Source organism: Serinus canaria, chromosome 22, assembly GCF_022539315.1.
Source record: "Serinus canaria isolate serCan28SL12 chromosome 22, serCan2020, whole genome shotgun sequence".
Classification (NCBI taxonomy): domain Eukaryota; kingdom Metazoa; phylum Chordata; class Aves; order Passeriformes; family Fringillidae; genus Serinus; species Serinus canaria.
Genome location: NC_066335.1, coordinates 2,173,700 through 2,191,781, shown reverse-complemented (window position 1 = coordinate 2,191,781; position 18,082 = coordinate 2,173,700). Strand labels below are relative to the sequence as shown.

Genomic DNA, 18,082 nt, shown 5'->3' with positions numbered 1-18,082 from the left:
GAGCACTTGGACAATGCCCGGAGGGACATGGTGGGATTGTTGGGGGGTCTGTGCAGAGCTGGACTGGATGAGCCCGTGGGCCCTTTCCAGCTGAGGGTCTTCTGTGGGAAAATTGGGAATATGGAAAAGTGGGAATGTGGAAGTGTGGGAAAGTGGAAATGCAGAAATGTGGAAATATGGAAAAGTGGGAAATGGAAATGTCCCGGTCTGTGGCAGGGGCTGGAACGGGATGAGTCTCGCTGTCCCTTCCGACAGGTAACGTTCTGTGTCCTGTGACCCCTCTGCCTCTCTGTGTGCCCCCTGCCCGGGTGGGCTCGGGGGGCTCCGCGCAGCAGCCCCGCGGGAGGGCGCGGGCGGGTCTCGAACCCGCGGCCTCCGGTGCCGCATCCCCGCTCCTCCATCGCCCCCTGGCGGCGGCGGCGGCGCGGTCGCGCGGTGATGACGCCAGTGGCGCGCCGCCGGTGCCGCCGCCGGTGCCGGGCATGGCCCAGCTCGGCGCTATCGCCGCCCTCGCCCTCGGCGTCGCGGCCGCCGCGCTCCTCTCGGCCGTGCACAAGATCGACGAGGGGCACATCGGCGTCTACTACCGGTGAGATAGCCCGGCGGGGCTCCCTGCGGGGAGAGAGCCGGGCTCCGGCCAGCCGCCGCCGCCGCCGCTCACGGTTCCTTCCCCCTCTCTCTGTCTCTCTCCCGTTCCCTCCGCAGCGGCGGCGCGTTGCTGACCTCCACCAGCGGGCCCGGCTTCCACCTCATGCTGCCCTTCATCACGTCCTACAAGTCAGTGCAGGTGCTGCTGGGCGCGGGCCCGGGCGGGGCGGGCACCGGGGGACCCGGGTGGCACCGGGGACAGGCGGCTCCCGGTGCGATCGGTGCCGGGGAAATCCCTCTCTCAATCCTCTTTCCTTCCATCCCCTGCAGACCACGCTGCAAACGGACGAGGTGAAGAATGTCCCGTGCGGTACCAGGTGAGATGTTCGGTTCGTCCGTCCCGGCTGGGAGCTCCTCAGAACCGAGACCCTCCAGTCACAAACTGGGGACACTGGGAAAACCGAGCTGCTCTCAGTCCCCAAACTGGGGACACTGGGAAAACCGAGCTGCTCTCAGTCCCCAAACTGGGGACACTGGCAAAACCGAGCTGCTCTCAGTCCTCAAACTGGGGACACTGGGAAAACTGAGCTCCTCTCAATCCCCAAACTGGGGACACTGGCAAAACCGAGCTGCTCTCAGTCCCCAAACTGGGGGCACTGGGAAAACTGAGCTGCTCTCAATCCCCAAACTGGGGACACTGGGAAAACCGAGCTCCTCTCAGTCCCCAAACTGGGGCACGGATGCTCATCCCAACTGGGGCATGGGAAAACCGAGCTGCTCTCAATCCCCAAACTGGGGGCACTGGGAAAACCGAGCTGCTCTCAGTCCTCAAACTGGGGACACTGGGAAAACCGAGCTGCTCTCAATCCCCAAACTTGGGGACACTGGGAAAACTGAGCTGCTCTCAATCCCCAAACTTGGGGACACTGGGAACACCGAGCTGCTCTCAGTCCCCAAACTGGGCTCACTGTCAAAACCGAGCTCTCCCCAGCCCCAAACTGGGGACACTGGGAGGCTCTGCAGGGTCTCTCCAGACAGTGATCCCCAGGACTGTGTGCTAGGCGGGTCCCACACCCGTCCCACGGAGGGGACAGTGCCCCTTGGAGCCTCTCAGCCTCCTGCAAAGATCATTTTGTGTTTTCTCCTTTTTTTTTTTCAGTGGGGGAGTGATGATTTATTTCGACAGGATCGAGGTGGTGAATTTCCTCATCCAGAGTGCGGGTGAGTCACAGCTCTGCCCTGGGGCTGGGCTGCAGTGACAGGAGGGGCTGGGCTGGGCTGGGCTGGGTTTTCCTGGAGGGAGCCAGGCTGTCCCACAGGAGGGGCTGGGCTGGGTTTGCCTGGAGGGAGCCAGGCTGTTCCACAGGGGGTCTGGGTTTGGTGGAAGCCAGGCTGGCCCACAGGAGGGGCTGGGCTGTGTTTGGGGGGAGCCAGACTGTCCCACAGGTGTGCCCCAAGCACCTGGCAGAGCCTTGAGGTCCAACTGTCACCTCTGACCCCTCCCCTGGGTATTTGGGCTGTTGATTGTCTCTGTCCCAACCCCCATGAGCTTTGTGCAGCAGGTTGGAGTCCCAGGAGGTTCAGGGGCTCTGAGCAAAGGCTCCTGGAGAACCACCTGGGCAGCCTTCTCCCAAATCCTTTGGGTTTGAGTGTGGGAGGGCCTGGCTCAGCAGGGAGCTCTGTGTGTCTGTGTGTGTGTGTGTGTGTGTCTGTGTGTCTGTGTGTCTGTGTGTCTGTGTGTCTGTGTGTGTGTGCAGCCCCAGCACTGCCTGGGAGTGCTTCAGACCCTCCTGTTCACTGGGCAGGGGACAGATATTGGTGAGAGTGACACAAAATACCATCAGTGAATAAACCTGCCCTGAGCAGAGGGTTTGAGGGCAGGGGGATCCCTCATTTCATTCTGCACTGAGACTGAGCTCCAGGGCTTTCCCTGAGAGTGCTGAGCCTGCTCTCCCTGCTCTCTCCAGCTACAGCAGGGAAGGTGTAGGTTGAATATTAGGAAAAAGTTTTTCACCCAAAGAATAATAAAGCACTGGAATGCTCTTCCCAGGGAGGTGCAGAATCACCATCTCTGGGTGGGTTTAACAAAGCCTGGACATGGCACTGGGTGCTATGGTCTGGGTGAGGTGTTGGGGCACAGGTTGGACTCAATGATCTCAGAGGTCTCTCCCAACCTCATCACTCTGGGATTCTGAGATCCCTGTCCTCTCCCAGTGTACGACATAGTCAAGAACTACACGGCTGACTACGACAAGGCTCTCATCTTCAACAAGATCCACCACGAGCTGAACCAGTTCTGCAGCGTGCACACTCTGCAGGAGGTGTACATCGAGCTGTTTGGTGAGCTGCTGCTTCTGGGGGCTCTCCCTGTGGGCTGTCAGTGCAGAACCCCGGTGATGGGGGGGGTTTATCCATGTTTTATCCATGAATCCTGAGCTGGCTTTGCTTGCAGCCAGGGTTATTAGCCAGCTGCCATCGTTTATCCCTGTTATCTTTTGGAGCTGAGTGCCTCAGTGTGTTGTAACAATAAACTGCAAGGCCAGCCCTGCCAGCAGCCTCCCTTTAGGGAAGGGAGCAGGAATTCTGTGGCATTCTCTGTGCGTGCAGCAGCTGGGATGGATTGAATTGCTTGCAGGATTGTCTGATCCAGATGGAAGAGCCTGGCTGTGCCTCTCTGCTGTCACAAAAACTGAGCAAGCACCACTGGCCAAAGGCTTTGGGCTCTACCTGTGGCTGCAGTGCCCACAGTGCTGGCAGGAGCCTGCTGCCCTCCCCACCAGGGAGGCACAGGGCAGGAGAGGCTGAGGGAGAGCTGTGGTTTCCTGGTGGGATTGGCCCAGCAGCTGCCAGTGCTGAGTGTTTTGTTTCTGGCTCTGGGCTGACAGGAAATCCTCCCAGGCTTTCAGCAGTGCTGCCTGTGGGCTGCTGGGGGCCCAGCAGGACAGGCTTTGTGCCTGGGTGAGCACGGGGTGTTTGCAGGCTCCTGCTGTCTCTTCAGCCTGGCTTTCCAAGGAGCCTGGCTGCCCTTCCCACACTGGGGCTCAGATCCCCCCAGTTCCCAGCTCCTGCTGGTGGCTGGACGGGTTCCTGGCCTGTGGAGGCTCCAGATGTTGACAGCTGCTGCTTGAAATGGGCTGAAAGCTCCTGCTCTGCACAGAAGGAGCTTGTGCAAACTCCCTGGAAGCCCTGGGTCTGGCTCAGGCTCTGCAGTGGGGCACAGAGCAGCCTCACATCACCCTCTGCCCCCACATCTGCCAGCAGGTGCAGGGAACTGATAACAGCTGCTTCCCAAACTCCTGGCTGGCCTTCATTAGGAGTTCCAGATAGGAAACTGGGACCAAAGCAAACAGTGCAGGAGTGTGATGTGATCCCTCTCAAGGCTGTTACCGTTTGATTTTCCCTCTGCACTTCCCAGCAGGCCCCAGCTGGAAGCAGTGCCCTCCTTGGAGCTTTCATCAGAGCAGGGTTTTAGGTTATGTTTCCTTTTGAAATCCTCAGCTACGCTGGAGTTCTGGCACTCCTTGAGCCAAAGAGACATTGCTGATGATTTTTGCAGCCTGTTGAAGTAACTGGTGCTGCCATTTCCCACTCCTGCCTTTCCATTTGCTTCGTGTCCTGCTGGCACAGGTCACAATCAGTCAGGATTTAACTCTTCCCTCCAGGGTCCAGTGGGAAGTTCAGTGGGGAAGGGGGTTAGAGCACAGATTGCTGGTTCTGAAGATGCTGTATCTGGCTGAGGAAGATTCCAGGCTGCAGGTTAAGGGAAACTGCAGGGTTTCCTTTCATGCCTGCCACATTCCTGTGGTGTGTCCCATTGCTGGGAGCCTGCCTCAGGGTCAGCCCAGCACTTCTTCATCCAGCTCCCATTTGTGCTTTCCAGGAATGAGAAACATGAGCCATCCCAGCTCACTCTGGGTGCTGACAGCAAACTGCCTTGGGGGATGTTTCATTCTCTTCTCTTTTCTGCCCAATCAGATCAAATTGATGAAAACCTTAAACTGGCCTTGCAGCAAGACCTAACCACGATGGCCCCTGGATTAATTATACAGGTAATCAGGGTTTGATTGAGATGTTGAAGGAGCACATTGTGAAGAGGGGAAAAGGCTAAAAGGCAACAAGAAACTAAGATTTGTGTAGGAAATTGCTTTACAACACAGATTTCATTTAAGCTGGGGAGTAGGAGCAGTGTCCTTCCTGTCCCCTCCCGGTTTTGGTGTGTTGAGTTTCTCCTGGGGTTCCTCTGGGTGCTGCATTGCCCGGGTTACATTCTCCTGTCATGTCAGGAGATCTTTCAGTGCTGTTTCTCTGTGGGTTTTGAGCCTGGTCACAGTCTGTGCAACTCTGGTGGCAGAGGATGTCCCAGGTGCCACCCCCAGTCCCCTGCAGCCCCAGGGGCCACTTGGCTGCAGGTTCTCTTGTGTGTCTCTCTCTGCAGGCAGTTCGAGTGACAAAGCCAAACATCCCTGAAACCATCCGGAGGAACTACGAGCTCATGTAAGTCCCTGTGTGTGCCCAAAAAGACCCAGAAAGGCAGAAGAACTCAGGGTAGGGGCATCATGGTGCCCTCAGCTCCTGCTGCCCCTCGGGATGGGGCTGGGGAGGAGCAGCTCTGAGCACTGGCAGGGCCCTCACTGCAGCCCTTGGTTTGCCCTGGGGCTCCTTCCCCTGGCCCTGTGCTCCAGAGCCCTCCCAGAGCTGAGCCTGAGTGGCAGAGGGATGGATTTCACCACTAATCCTCTTGTTTGACTGGGATGGAGAAACTGTTGATTCAACAAGCTGAAGACTTGCAAAGCTTTGAAATAACTCTCTTTGACAGCACTTGACGTGCTGATCCCTCTGCAGTGCCCTGAGCCAGCTGCCAGCACTGTGCTCAGCCAGGATTGGATCCCTCTCATTCATTCTGCTTCCCCAGCACTGCATGTCACCTTTTGGGCTTGCTTGTGCTAAATCCTGTGTAATAAATACAGCAGGATGTGTTGAGAGACTCAGTTCCAGAGTCTCTTCCCTGACTGGGAGCAGGAGCAGAGTTTTTATTTATGTTCACTTTAAAAATTCATGAATGTAAGTAAAAACCAGTAAGATAGAAAAGGCACCAAGCAGCAGGGACTGTATCACAGGGAAATCTTCCTGCTGTGGAGGGGAAAAAAGAATGCTTTGATTCAGGTGCCTGCCCTGACATTGCTGATCCCACCTGCCCTGGGCAAGTGCTGGAAGGAGGGGAGAGCCAGCAGCTCGTTCTGGGGGTGTTCTGGGAGTCCCACAGCAGTGAGCTCCTGGTTTTTAACTGGTTTTTCCTGCTCCCCCAGGGAGAGTGAGAAGACAAAGCTGCTGATAGCAGCCCAGAAGCAGAAGGTGGTGGAGAAGGAGGCAGAGACAGAGAGGAAGAAAGCTCTGATCGGTCTGTGGGGCTGGGCTGGGAGAGGGAACGGGGGGACAGAGAGCAGAGAGACCCCAGGGAGGGAGGGAGGGGTGCACCTCGTTCACTCTGGGACCTTCCCTGATCTGAAACCGTCCCTGAGAAACTCAGGAGTTTTTCAGGTGGGTCCCAGCTTTGTTCTCTGTGGGCTGGAAATTCTTCCCACCGTTTATTTCCACCTGAAGTGGGTGGTGAGTGAAGGTTTTCCAGGGTGAGGCTGCTCCTGGTGTTAGGAGGATGTGTGATGACAGCTTGGGCGTGTCCTTGTTTTCATTGCAGAGGCAGAAAAGATTGCACAAGTTGCTGAAATAACTTATGGGCAGAAAGTGATGGAAAAGGAGACAGAGAAGCGAATTTCAGAGATTGAAGGTGAGTGGAGGGTGAGCTTTCCAGTAAGTAAACCCTGAAGGAGTTCACCAAGGAGTTCTTGAAGTGTGTGTTGACTGTTCTTCAGCCCAGGCTGATGTTCCTGACCACAGGCAGGAGTAGGAATTTCTTTGCAGGCTGCTCTTGAAACTCTCTTTCTCAAGGTGATCATTGTAGGAGTTTGAACTTAACGAGATGTTCCCTCACCCCTCTGATAAAGTGCTTTGTCAAAGAAGCTCCAGGGCGTGGAGAGGGCTCTGCAATTCCAGCTTGGGAGTGGCAAGGCCTTTCTTTCCCTTACATTCATTAGAGGCCCTGACAAGCTTTGCAGAAGCCATTGAGGAGCCAATTAAGAGTTTTACAGGTCAGCAGCTTCTCATTAAGAAGTTCTTTGCAGAAATACAATGGGATTTATTTCTTATAACTGTGTCAGCAGGTGTCAGCCCTCAGCCTGGGTCTGTGCTGGCAGAGGATTCCTGCCTCCTCCTTTTTTCCTGGTGTCTCTGACTGGGACCAAGCTCTCCTTTTAGCCAGGAGAGGAAGTTGTGGGCCAGACCATCCAGCTGTTTACAGGATCTTTAAGTGCAGCAGCTCCCAGGCCTCCCTGCTAGGGGAAGTAAACAAATGGTTTATCCAGCTGTGCAGCTCTCAGACCCAGACTGATGTGTTGCAATTGTGTGGCTCCATGCCTCAGGAGGAGTGGCAGGACATGGGCAGGATTCCACTCATTTTTATCTGTAACCTGCTGGCCTGATACCCATCATTATCACTGGATGGATGCAGAGGGGAAAAAGGAGGAGAAATACAGAAAGGGGAAGTGTTCCTTAAGTGTCTGTGCCAGGAGTCAGGAATTTCAGTATCCACAGAGTCAGAGCCTTGGAGCAGTTGTTGATACAGCAGAGAAAAGGATTCAGAGATCCTGGCCAGGATCTCTGCAAGGGGCAGAGCCTGTAGAGGTTAAAATCCCCTGCTCTGCGTGCCAGAACCTTCATCTGCATATCCCAAATCCCATCTGGGAATCCCATGCACAGCACAGACCTCATCTGCAGGGAGTCTGCTGGGCTGCCCAGGCTGCTCCTGGGGTCCTGGGCAGGGGCTGTGGGTAAATCCCACATCTGCAGGAGAGCAGTTCTGCATTTCAGCACCAGAGTCAGCCCTGGCTCCAGAAGAAAGGCTGAGCTCTGCCCACGTGATGGGGATAATCAAACCCTGATGTTTGTCAAGTTCTTGGAGCTGTGCAGTTGCAGATGCAATTTGCTTCTTTGTGCTCTCATCCTGCAGCCATTTAGCTGTAAATTGAGCTCCCATTTCTGGGTTTCCCATTTTGTTCCCTCTTCCCTTGGTTGTACCCTGTGTAGTTCAGAGGTGGCACTGGCCACCTTCTGAAGAGTTGCCAGCTGCAAACAGTACAAACGTGGCTGGAAATAAAAACGTGATTGAGAGCATGTGTTTGCTTCCAGATGCTGCATTTCTTGCACGAGAGAAGGCGAGAGCTGATGCTGAGTGTTACACTGCAATGAAGGTGGCTGAGGCCAACAAGGTACTGTGCTTTCCTTTGAGGTGCCTCAGAGCAGAGCTCCTGGCACCAGGCTGTAGGGAAGTACCAGCACAAGGGCAGGCAGTGATCTTTGTTTAAGTCAAAAAGCAAAACAAGGCCATCTCCACTCAGCACAGCTTTCATCTGGAACAATTAGTCAACAATTAGATCCTTATTTGCAAGATCATTTTGTTCTCTGGGCGGATCAGTGTCAGGGTATGTGAAATCTCTGCTCTGCCAGGTGCTCAGGGGGCCATGGCTCTCTGTGAAATATCACTTTCAGTGCTGCCCTTTCACACTGTTGTGATGAGAAATGTGGTTTCATTCCAGTCTCAAGTTGGCAGGCAGTCAGAGCAGGGAGATCTCCAGGGTGACAGGCAGGGGCAGAATAAACCACAGTGCAGGGAAAGAACTGATCTCAGACACTCTGGAAAAGCTGCAGTACTGCAGAAGTAAAAACAACAAAAAATCCAACGTGGAAACAGAAAAATGACATTGATAGAATGGTCAGGTGTGCTCCTCCTGCCCACAGCAAACTCCCAGGACATCCCAGCAGGAAATTTTAGTTGTGTGGTGGTCAGTGAGAAGGGGCAGAGGGCCGGGGTGTTGTGTCTCTCACAGAGGTTTTGTCCTCTCTTACAATGTCATTGTCCTGAAGGAATGAGCTCCTCTCACCCAGACTCACTGGTGGATCTGCTCCCTGGAGAGAGCCATGGATGTTTCCCTCCTCAGAAGTTCTCCTTGTTCTCCTGGGATGTGCTCTCCAGCCTCTCCATCACGCTTGGACTGGGCCTTTCCCCAGCTGCTCCCTTCCCTTTCCATTCTGCCGTTTAGTCCCTGAGATCTGGAGCTGCCCTCAGCTCTGCTGGAAGAAATCCTGGCTCTGGGCACTCTGTTTTCCCTGGGGAGGGCTGGCCATGCCTGCTGGGTTTGTGGAAGGTCTGTGCCTCGTGTGCTCAGGCAGGAATTCCCTTTTCCCAAAGCTGAGCTGTTGTGCCCCGTTTTCTCTCCCTGCAGCTCAAGTTAACTCCTGAGTACTTGCAGCTGATGAAGTACAAGGCAATTGCAGCCAACAGCAAGATCTACTTTGGCAAAGATATTCCCAACATGTTCATGGACTCTGCAGGGAGCCAGAGCAAATCTGCAGAGGGACTGGCAGAAGGAATCCAAGAGGAGGACGGGGCAGGAACCAGTGAGGACACAAAGCTACTTCATAACATCAACTGAAAAGAAAGATTTCTATTCATTTTCTATCAAAAAATCGTGAACTGGGAAATTCCTTTTAGTTTTCCCCCTTTCCTGTGCTGAAAGAGATGAATCAGATTTAATCCTTTCAATCTTTTATATGACAATTAGACACAAGGACTTTGGTATTTATGGGGTGGGTTTTCTGGTAATTTCTAAGCTCCAGGTGTGTTCTGTAGCTGCACCTCCCCAGCTCTTGGTCACCCAGACCAAGGATTTGGGAGAGGCTGTCAGGCCTATCAGCTGGGTGGGAACCTGATTTGGGATTGAGATGGTTCAGAATAGTTGCAGGTAAGGAAATGTTGAGGTTTTGGAGGGAGGGGAATTGCTGCTACAACTTGGTTTGGGTTTTTTTTTCTTACTGAAAATTCCAAGTACTTTATTTCAATCCCCTCTGAAAATAAGGTGCTAGATTTTGTACATTGCATACAAGTGGCTGCTCCAGGCTGGGGCCAGTGGCTGCTGAGCCCACATGAGGACAGAGGAGTCCTGCAGGTCCCACCCACGGGGGGATCCAAGCCTTAGACCACATCACACAGGGAGTGACCCAAACCCTTCATTTTCTGTGTCCTGACTCTGTTTTCCATTTGTCATGTTCTTGTGGGGCACAGCAGAGTTGTCCCAGCAGTTCAGCTGCTGGGGGAGGGCGTGGGCAGCATCCTGGAGTGCAGAGCTGGCTGGGATTTTCAGTGAAACGATGGAAATTGGCACAGAAGACCAGGGAGGAAAGAATTTTTGTCTCAGGGACCCTGACTTTACAAAAGGCCTTGCTGGGGAGGAGCTGCTGGAGTGAGCAGTTTTTTAGCTGTGGGAGCAGCTGGATCTCAGTGTTTACAGACTAGAAACAGGACCTTCAGGTGAGCTGAAGTGAGCTCCTGTGGGACTGGGGCTGAAGGGACCTTGTGGAAGGAAGATTTCCCACTGGCCAAGGACAAACCATGATCCTGAAAGGCCACGGGGCAGAGACAAGCAGCTCTTCCTGAACTACCCAAAGATGGATTCCCCTTCTTGTCTCAGAACAATGTTCCAGAATGTACCTTCCCCTCCAGAGAGCTGATCAGCTCCTCACATCCCAGACACGAGGAGGGAACAGAGCTTTCTTTTCCACACATGCAAAATTGGAGGATATAAGTCCAGGCCTAGAGAGAACATTTTTTTCCCTACCCAATCCATCTGCATTTGGCAGCAGAGCCTGGTGATTAATTGCTGATGTGATTAGAGGCCAGTATCCTCTAATTGCTGATGTAATTAGAGGCCACATCCTCTTCTGAGATGATGCCAGTGCTCAGTGTCAGAGAGCAGCCTGGTGCATTCACAGCCTTGTGCCCAAATTCTTGCTCCCCAGTAGCCCTGGCCTCACCCTTCAGTGTTCAAACCTCTCTGTGTTGCTCTGAGAGAGCTCAGGTGAATCTCAGCTGCTGGATCCAGGGTTTTTACAGCAGTTTTCTCTTCCCTGTTGATGCTTGAAAATGCAAAATAGAAATGAAGCATCATTTTCTGCTTAAAGTCCCATCCTCTTTGTATTTCTTAGAAAACAGGAGCTAAGGGAAGTCCCATCACCAGACCTACATCAGACCCAACAGGGAGGCTGTGAAATTCCTGACTCATAACTAGGTCTGTGCAGGCAGATCCTAACAGGGAATAGCAGAAGTTTAGCCTTGAGGATGAGCTCACTTGAGATTGTTCTACGTTTGTGCTCGAGGTTTCCATCAGCAACTAACACCTCCTTTTACACAAGTATTTTTCACTAATGAAAGGACCCTACTAAGCCAAAGTGGTATTATAAAGGCTTTTTTTTATGTGTGATTTCACAGCAAGACAATAGCTTGGGATAAAGAGCTCTTAATGATTTTTTTTAATTAAAACCCTGACTGCTAAAGTATTAGTGTAATTTAGTTAAGTTGTACTAAGAGTAAAAAAACAAAAGTTGAGAGTGTGTTAGTCTTCATAAGCCAGAATTGTTTGTTGTGTCTTCATTCATGTTTCTTCACTCTAAAATGTCCTGAATGTTCCAGAGTGGATCAGTCTCTCCATGTAAACCTTTATTCCTCTGTCTCTAACAGGCAAGTTGTCCTGTTTCTATAATCCTGAGATGAAGATCTGAACTTTAAACCCACTCTATAGCAAAGGGAACAGAGGTTTGTGGCACTGCTGATACCTGGGAGCGTGGAAATGCTCTGCCAGAGCAGTCCTTGATCTTCTTATGTACTGAATTCAAAGCCTTTTTATTTTGGTATTTGCTATGACAATAAAATGGCCTTCAATTTTAGAATCTTCCAATGTTACCATCAGGGTTTGTGGAGGGAGTTGAGTAGGAGATGTTTGCAGGGGAGGATTTTGCAGGGTGAAGGTTGAGGTGCTCAGTGGGAGTGGGGGGCTGTGGGATGGTGGGGGTCGGTTCTCCCTTTCCAGTGAGGAGGAGGAAGGTGGAAGAAGGGTGGAGGTGTCCAAGGAATCCCATTTCTGTCAGTGCCTGCTTTGCTACGGAATGAGCAAAAACCACAGGAACCAGACTGGAGCAGCAAACACCTCGGATTTGGTGAAGTTTGCAGAAAATCCTTGTCGTGTTTTACCAGGCAAAGGGCAGGAACCTTCTGGGTGTTTTTAGCCAGCTGTGTCAACAGTGAATCTGCAGAGGGCCAGTGAAGTTCTGCACATTAAGACAAATATTGGAGTTAATGTGTTCCAGCCGGCGCTTTCCCACTCTGCCCCAGGAGCTGCTCCATAAAGCCGGGCCTTGTCCCGGCCCCTCCAGCTGCTGGGGGGCTCTGGCCGCTCTCCAAGCGTTGCCCACACCTCAGGCAGGGCCTGCGGGACAAGCCCCGCTCCCGGCTTTGTTTCCATGACACATTTCCCCACAGAAATCGAAATTCACACCCTGCGAGGCGGCTCCTCATGCAGCGATAACAGCATCATCCTTGGGGGTGGCCGTGGAGGGTAGCCGGGACCGTGACGGTTGGGTGGGCTGGTGGCAGCGCTCACCGCTGTGACTGAGGGCACGGAATGATTTGGATTTGTCACCAAAACCAGGGAAGGGGACAAGCGGGGAACCCCGGCCGGGAGCCCCCCGGGGCCGCCATGGCGCCCGCGACCTTCCCAACATGGCGGCCCTCGCCCCGCCCCGCCGCTCCCATTGGCTGGCGGCGCTGTGGGAGCGATCCGATTGGCGGAGAGCGGGGGCGGGGCAGGTGTGTGGCGGAAGTGGCGGCGGGCGGGCGGGGATGTGGAGAGCGGGCATGGCCGCCGGGGACGGGCTGGGCCCGGCGCTCCGCGCCGTCACCGAGCAGGTGCAGCAAGCGGCGGCGCGGCGGCCGCAGGTGAGCCCCGGGGACACGGGGGGCAACCCGGCGGGACCCGCGGGGCGGGGTCGCTGCCACGGCGATAGACCTCCGTCACCATAGGGACGGGCCCGCGCCGTGGGCACAGGTCACCGGTGACCGTGGGGACAGGCCCGCAGTGCCACCGGGACCGGTCCCACCGTGGGCACAGAGCCGCAGTGGCCCAGGGCCAGCACACCCCCCAGCAGAGGAGCCAGGCTCGCTATCGCGACAGCGCTCCCTCCTGTCGAGCTGGCTCTCCCCGACAGGACCGGGCTCCCCTCGGTTTCCCCAGCAGCCCGGGCTGTCCGGGGCTGGGCTGGGCTCCCTGTGCTCACCCGCCGTGCTCCCGCAGGGGCTCCCGGCCGTGCAGCCGCGGCTCGTGGCCGTCAGCAAGACCAAGCCAGCAGAGATGGTGATGGAGGCCTACAGCCACGGGCAGCGCAGCTTCGGGGAGAACTACGTGAGTCAGGGGGCTGGGACAGGGTCAGGGGGCTGGACAGGGTCAGGGGGCTGGGACATGGTCAGGGGGCTGGGACAGGGTCAGCAGGGCTGGGACAGGGTCAGCAGGGATGGGAAGGGTTGGGGGGACTGGAAAGGGTCAACAGGGCTGGGACAGGGTCAGGGGGCTGGGACAGGGTCAGGGGGCTGGGACAGGGTCAGCAGGGCTGGGACAGGATAGCAGGGCTGGGACAGGGTCAGGGGGCTGGGACAGGGTCAGGGGGCTGGGACAGGGTCAGCAGGGATGGGAAGGGTTGGGGGAACTGGAAAGGGTCAACAGGGCTGGACAGGGTCAGCAGGGCTGGGACAGGATCAGCAGGGCTGGGACAGGGTCAGCAAGGATGGGAAGGGTCAGCAGGGCTGGGACAGGGTCAGGGGGCTGGGACAGGGTCAGCAGAGCTAGGACAGGGTCCCTGCAGAAGGCACAGAATCCCAAAATCATTCCAAGCACTCCAAGGGCATCGAGTCCAAGCTGTGCTCGATCCCCACCTTGTCACCCAGCCCAGAGCACTGAGTGCCACCTCCTGAGTCCTTCCTTGGATACCTCCAGGGATGGGGACTCTGACACTTCCCTGCACAGCCCTTTCCAATGTTCAACAACCCTTTCTGTGAAGAAATTCCTCCTGAAGGCTTGGGCCAGCTCAGTTTGGGTGGCTCTGTGGGTGACACATCATTCCCTGGCCTCGTGTTTTGAGGCTCAGCTTGGCCCCAAGAACACACATCCCAAGGACACCAATCCCATGCCTGCTGTGGGTTTAACAGAATTTATTTCTCCTTCATTCTCCCAGGTTCAGGAGCTGCTGGAAAAGGCATCAGACTCCAGGGTAAGCACACAGTTCCCTTCATGCTTTCTTGCCATGTATAGCTGTGTCCTGGGAGCTGCTCAGAGTCCTGGGGTTTGTTAGGGATTTGGTTGGATCCTTATCTGGGCAGATAAATGGTGGGTTGTTCTTGGCTCACTGCCTCTGCCCTGTTCCCCTCCTGCCTTGCTGGCTCCAGGGGAGTCTGGGAATACATCTGCCTTAGTCATGATTTGTCTGCACAATGCTCTGCCTTCTGTGCTCTCTTTAGGAGAAGCACAGTCCTTGTTGAAAAAAAACATGTTAACACTCAGTTTGGGGAAAATATCATTTTATGACTGTTGCACAAGAGCTTTGTCTTTGCCGTTCCCATGGACAGCATTCCCTGCAGCCACAAACCCATCCCTCTCCAGGCTCAACCTCAGCACAACCACAGGCTGAGTCTTCAGGGTCAACAAACAAAGAAATTGGGTGTCTGGTATTTGGTTGTGGGCAAACTAAGACTGAAGTGCTGCGTGGGGGAAGAGGGAATTGTTGTTCCAACCTGAGCATTCCCTCTGCTTTCAGATTCTCTCATCCTGTCCAGACATCAAGTGGCATTTCATTGGCCACCTGCAGAAGAACAATGTCAACAAGCTGATTGGTGAGTCCTGCTTGGTTTGGTGTGGGCAGTGGTATCCCAGGGCTCAGATGTGTCAGGGAGGGTCAGGATTTCAGAGAAAGGGGGTGCCAGGCACTGCCCAGGCTCTCCAAGGAATGGGCACAGCCCTGAGGCTGCCAGAGCTCCAGGAGAGTTTGGAAAATGCCCCCAGGGATGCCCAGGGTGGGGTTGTTGGGGTGTCTGGGCAGGAGCAGGAGTTGGACTCAGCCATCCCTGGGGATCCCTTCCAGCTCAGGATATTTCATGGTTCCCTGAAACAATCCCCATGAGCTCCCAAACAATCCCGTGCCAGCAGAGCTCCCTCAGCCTGTGTTCTCTCCCCAGCTGTCCCAAACCTGTTCATGTTGGAAACAGTGGATTCTGTGAAACTGGCAGACAGAGTCAACAGCTCGTGGCAGAAAAAAGGATCACCCCAGAGGCTGAAGGTCATGGTGCAAGTTAACACCAGCGGGGAGGACAGTGAGTGGCTCTGTGTGACAAGTGCATGGCTTGGCAGGGAGCTGGGACAGGCTGGGCTGGTGCGTGCTCTGAAAGCAGAGCTGGGCACTCATCTCCCTGTGCTTCTGCAGGCAAGCATGGCCTTGCCCCCGGGGACACCACGGCTGCTGTGGAGCACGTCATCACCAAGTGCCCCAGCCTGGAATTCGTGGGGCTGATGACCATTGGCAGCTTTGGGCACGACCTCAGTAAGGGGCCAAATCCTGACTTCCAGGTAAGGTTTTCTCAGAGAAAATGTCACTCTGGGCTGGTTTCCTGGCACAGTTTGTCTGTCCCAGTTGAACCAGTGCAAGTGAGGCTGTCAGGAGGTAGGAACACCTTGTGCAGAGCCCTCAGTACCAGTGTCAGTGCAGGTGTGAGGCTTCTTTCTGCAGGGTGTTGCTCCTAGCCATCCTCTGAAGCTGCAGCCAGGATTTAGGAGCTCCAGGTGAGCTCTGAGCCTCCTGTGTGTTGTCAGTAACTCTGGGGAGCCTCCAGACACTGTCACAGTGCTTCCATGGGAAGTGTGGGAGTTGCAGGTCCTGTGTGGAGGAGACAGCAGGGACAGGCAGGGACCAGGATCAGTGGAACAGAGCTGGCATGGCTGTCCAGATGTGTGACCTCTGCTGTCCCCTGGTGCCCTGCAGGTGCTGCTGTCCCTGAGGCAGGAGGTGTGTGAGAAGCTGAACCTGCCCCTGGACAAGGTGGAGCTGAGCATGGGCATGTCCACGGACTTCCAGCACGCAGTAAGTGTGTTCCTGCCCCTTCCCTGGGGGAACAAACGTGCCTGCACCCCAAATTCCAGCCCAGGTGCCACCCACAGAGGCCTCTAAGGCTTCCCTTTGGGTGAAGATCCCAGTGCAGCTCTCCTGATCCTGGGGGAGATTCCTGAGATCAAATCAGCCTCTGGGTGTAGCTGTGGGTGCTGAGTCTGTGGAGAACCATCCTGTGAGAGCCAAGGCTGGGCTGTGGGGTGGTGGCAGCCCTGGCCTGAGCTGCTCCTCTCTGTCTCTTGCAGATAGAGGTTGGATCCACCAACGTCAGGATTGGGAGCACCATCTTTGGAGAGCGGGATTATTCCAACAAAACCACTGGGGGCAAGGCCCCTGCTGGGGGTGGAGGCCAAACAGAGGCTGTGACAGTGCAAGGGCACTAAAGGGAAGAGAAGTGGCCTCAGCAGAGGAGAGACCTCACTATGCATTTTACCTCCCTCCGTGTCGGCGCCCATCCTGATGGTGAGAGGGAATTCCTCAGAGCAGAGGCCAGAATGCCTCATGAGCATTGTGATTATAGAGTACCCCTAGAAACTGGAGATCTGCATAACCAACAAGGAAATTGAGGCTTGGAAGTGGCTGTGGTTCCTCAGGGTCATCAAGGACAGAGACTTTGGGCTAACTGGGCTGGACAAACAGGTGTTTGTCAGGCTGGAGTTGCTGGCACTGCAGCAGTGCTGGAGGTTGTTTTTGCTGAGGACTAAATGCTTCATTCAACACGTGATGATCATGCCAGAAACCTGTAAATGTTTCCCCAAATACAAGTTTTGCCCATGGGATGGTCAGACAGGAGCTGGGACGGGGCCCTGCTGTGGCACAGGAGAGGCCGTGGCCATGGGAAGGGGTGAGTGACAGGCACAGGGGACTGTGAGGAGCTCAGCTGCCACTGTGAGTTCATGCTGTGAGGCTTTGGCTGCACATCACAAGTGTGGGAGTGTCTTTTAGCTCAATTTTATCTTTTTCAGGCTGACACTAACTTTTCCCATGGCTGCCCAAATGTGGAATGCTTTCCCCCCTTCCCTTCCTTTCCCCTCCTCTGTTGTTGGGAATTATTTTCATCCTGCCTAGTAGTTTTGCTGCTGGTTTTTTTGGTCAGAATGGGGGTTTTCTGCCAGGCCTCTGCTCTGCCACCAGCTTGCTGCTGCTTTCCAAGGTGAGTCCCTCATGGTTTGGTGCCTGTGCCATCTCCTCTACACCTGTGTGAGGATAACAAAGCAGCAGGGAGCTTTCCTTGGGAAAATACTTCAGAAAACGAACTTTTATTGTCCCACTGCATTCTGGGTTCCTGAAAAAAAATCATTTGGCCACTGAGAGAGCTTCTAGGCTGTGTCTTGACATCCTCTCCTGCTCTTGGATGAGGGGAGTGGGACTGTCACTGCTGTAACTTTCCTTCAGGTGTGAGCAGAAGCTCCTGCCTTGTCCTGTGTTGTTCAGCCAGTCTCACAACCCTTGTCCCATCTGATTTTTGGGCTTTTGTGTCTGCTGAGAGGAGGAGAGAGCTCAGCTGCCAGCAGGAACATCCTCCCCAGGCTTTGCTCTGTGTGCTCTGTGTGGTTAAACCTCGCTGTGGGTTTCACTCTCTAAAAGCTGAATGTAAATGAGAAGAGAACTCCACCACCAACCTGTCGTAGCTCCGTGGTTTAGAAGCACCAGGGGTCGGGGCTGCCCCCCTCGTGCTGCACCGTGTGTGGTTCATAGTCTAGTAATAAACAGTGCTCAGTTCAATGCCATCTGTGCCAGCTCAAAAGCTATTAAAGATGTTATTTTTATGTCCCAGCGTGGTGAGTAAATGCCCTGAGCTGCCCTTGGAGCCGTTTCCCCAGCCTGGGGCCACTCCTGGAGCTGGGGTGGGGAGAGGAGGGTGGTTGAAAGACAGCTGAGACTGGGCTGGCAGAGAAAGCGAAGCGGGTTTTGGTCAGGATGGTCCGGAACTCGCTGTGGCGCTGTCGCGTGTCGCGAGCTGTCGTGTGTCGCGAGCTGTCCCCACAGGAGCCCCTGGGTGGCGCTGCCGTCCCGGGCACGGGGTCCGGGCCCCAAAGTCGCCGTGTGCTCACCTTGCTCAGGCGCAGAGCCCCGGCTGAGGCTGTCAGGGGGCTTGGGGGATCCCTGCGCGGGGCTGGGGCAGAGCAGCGCGTCTGGGCGGCCCTGGGGATGCGCTTTGCCCGGGACACCTCTCTGTGGGCTCTCTCTGGGCTGCTCCACGTGGCCATCGGGGAGAAGCCTGGGTGCTGTGCCTGGGTGACAGCCCGGGGACAGCCTGGGGACAGCCCGAGCTGGGCTGCGGCAAGGCTCTGGAGAGGAGCGGGGATCTGCGAGAGCTTCTGCTCCTTCCCCTGCAGCTGCTTCTCCCACCCGCGCGGCTTCCAGCTGACTTGTCTCGTTGTGCACGGAAGGTTTGCCC

General features: G+C 55.1%; 2 protein-coding genes across 2 annotated transcripts; both read left to right on the top strand.

Annotated features, from left to right (window-relative positions):
• The first annotated feature begins 449 nt into the window (after positions 1–449).
• ERLIN2 (ER lipid raft associated 2) lies at positions 450–11,424 on the top strand. Its single transcript, XM_050982955.1, has 11 exons — positions 450–589; positions 706–787; positions 919–965; positions 1,748–1,809; positions 2,803–2,928; positions 4,564–4,637; positions 5,024–5,082; positions 5,895–5,986; positions 6,284–6,373; positions 7,831–7,910; positions 8,925–11,424. The coding sequence occupies exons 1-11, from the start codon at positions 483–485 to the stop codon at positions 9,132–9,134; spliced, it is 1,029 nt and encodes a 342-aa protein (XP_050838912.1). The 5' UTR covers positions 450–482; the 3' UTR covers positions 9,135–11,424.
• Positions 11,425–12,354: 930 nt separating this feature from the next.
• PLPBP (pyridoxal phosphate binding protein) lies at positions 12,355–17,450 on the top strand. Its single transcript, XM_050983054.1, has 8 exons — positions 12,355–12,469; positions 12,825–12,932; positions 13,759–13,794; positions 14,338–14,413; positions 14,756–14,890; positions 15,001–15,143; positions 15,556–15,654; positions 15,927–17,450. The coding sequence occupies exons 1-8, from the start codon at positions 12,374–12,376 to the stop codon at positions 16,062–16,064; spliced, it is 831 nt and encodes a 276-aa protein (XP_050839011.1). The 5' UTR covers positions 12,355–12,373; the 3' UTR covers positions 16,065–17,450.
• Positions 17,451–18,082: the final 632 nt, after the last annotated feature.

Coding starts and splice junctions, on each gene's coding strand:
- ERLIN2 (XM_050982955.1), top strand. CDS start 483: ATGGCCCAGCTCGGCGCTATCGCCGCCCTCGCCCTCGGCGTCGCGGCC. Junction 4,638..5,023: donor CCCCTGGATTAATTATACAG/GTAATCAGGGTT, acceptor CTCTCTCTGCAG/GCAGTTCGAGTGACAAAGCC. Junction 5,083..5,894: donor CGGAGGAACTACGAGCTCAT/GTAAGTCCCTGT, acceptor CTGCTCCCCCAG/GGAGAGTGAGAAGACAAAGC.
- PLPBP (XM_050983054.1), top strand. CDS start 12,374: ATGTGGAGAGCGGGCATGGCCGCCGGGGACGGGCTGGGCCCGGCGCTC. Junction 12,470..12,824: donor CGGCGGCGCGGCGGCCGCAG/GTGAGCCCCGGG, acceptor GTGCTCCCGCAG/GGGCTCCCGGCCGTGCAGCC. Junction 13,795..14,337: donor AAAAGGCATCAGACTCCAGG/GTAAGCACACAG, acceptor CTCTGCTTTCAG/ATTCTCTCATCCTGTCCAGA.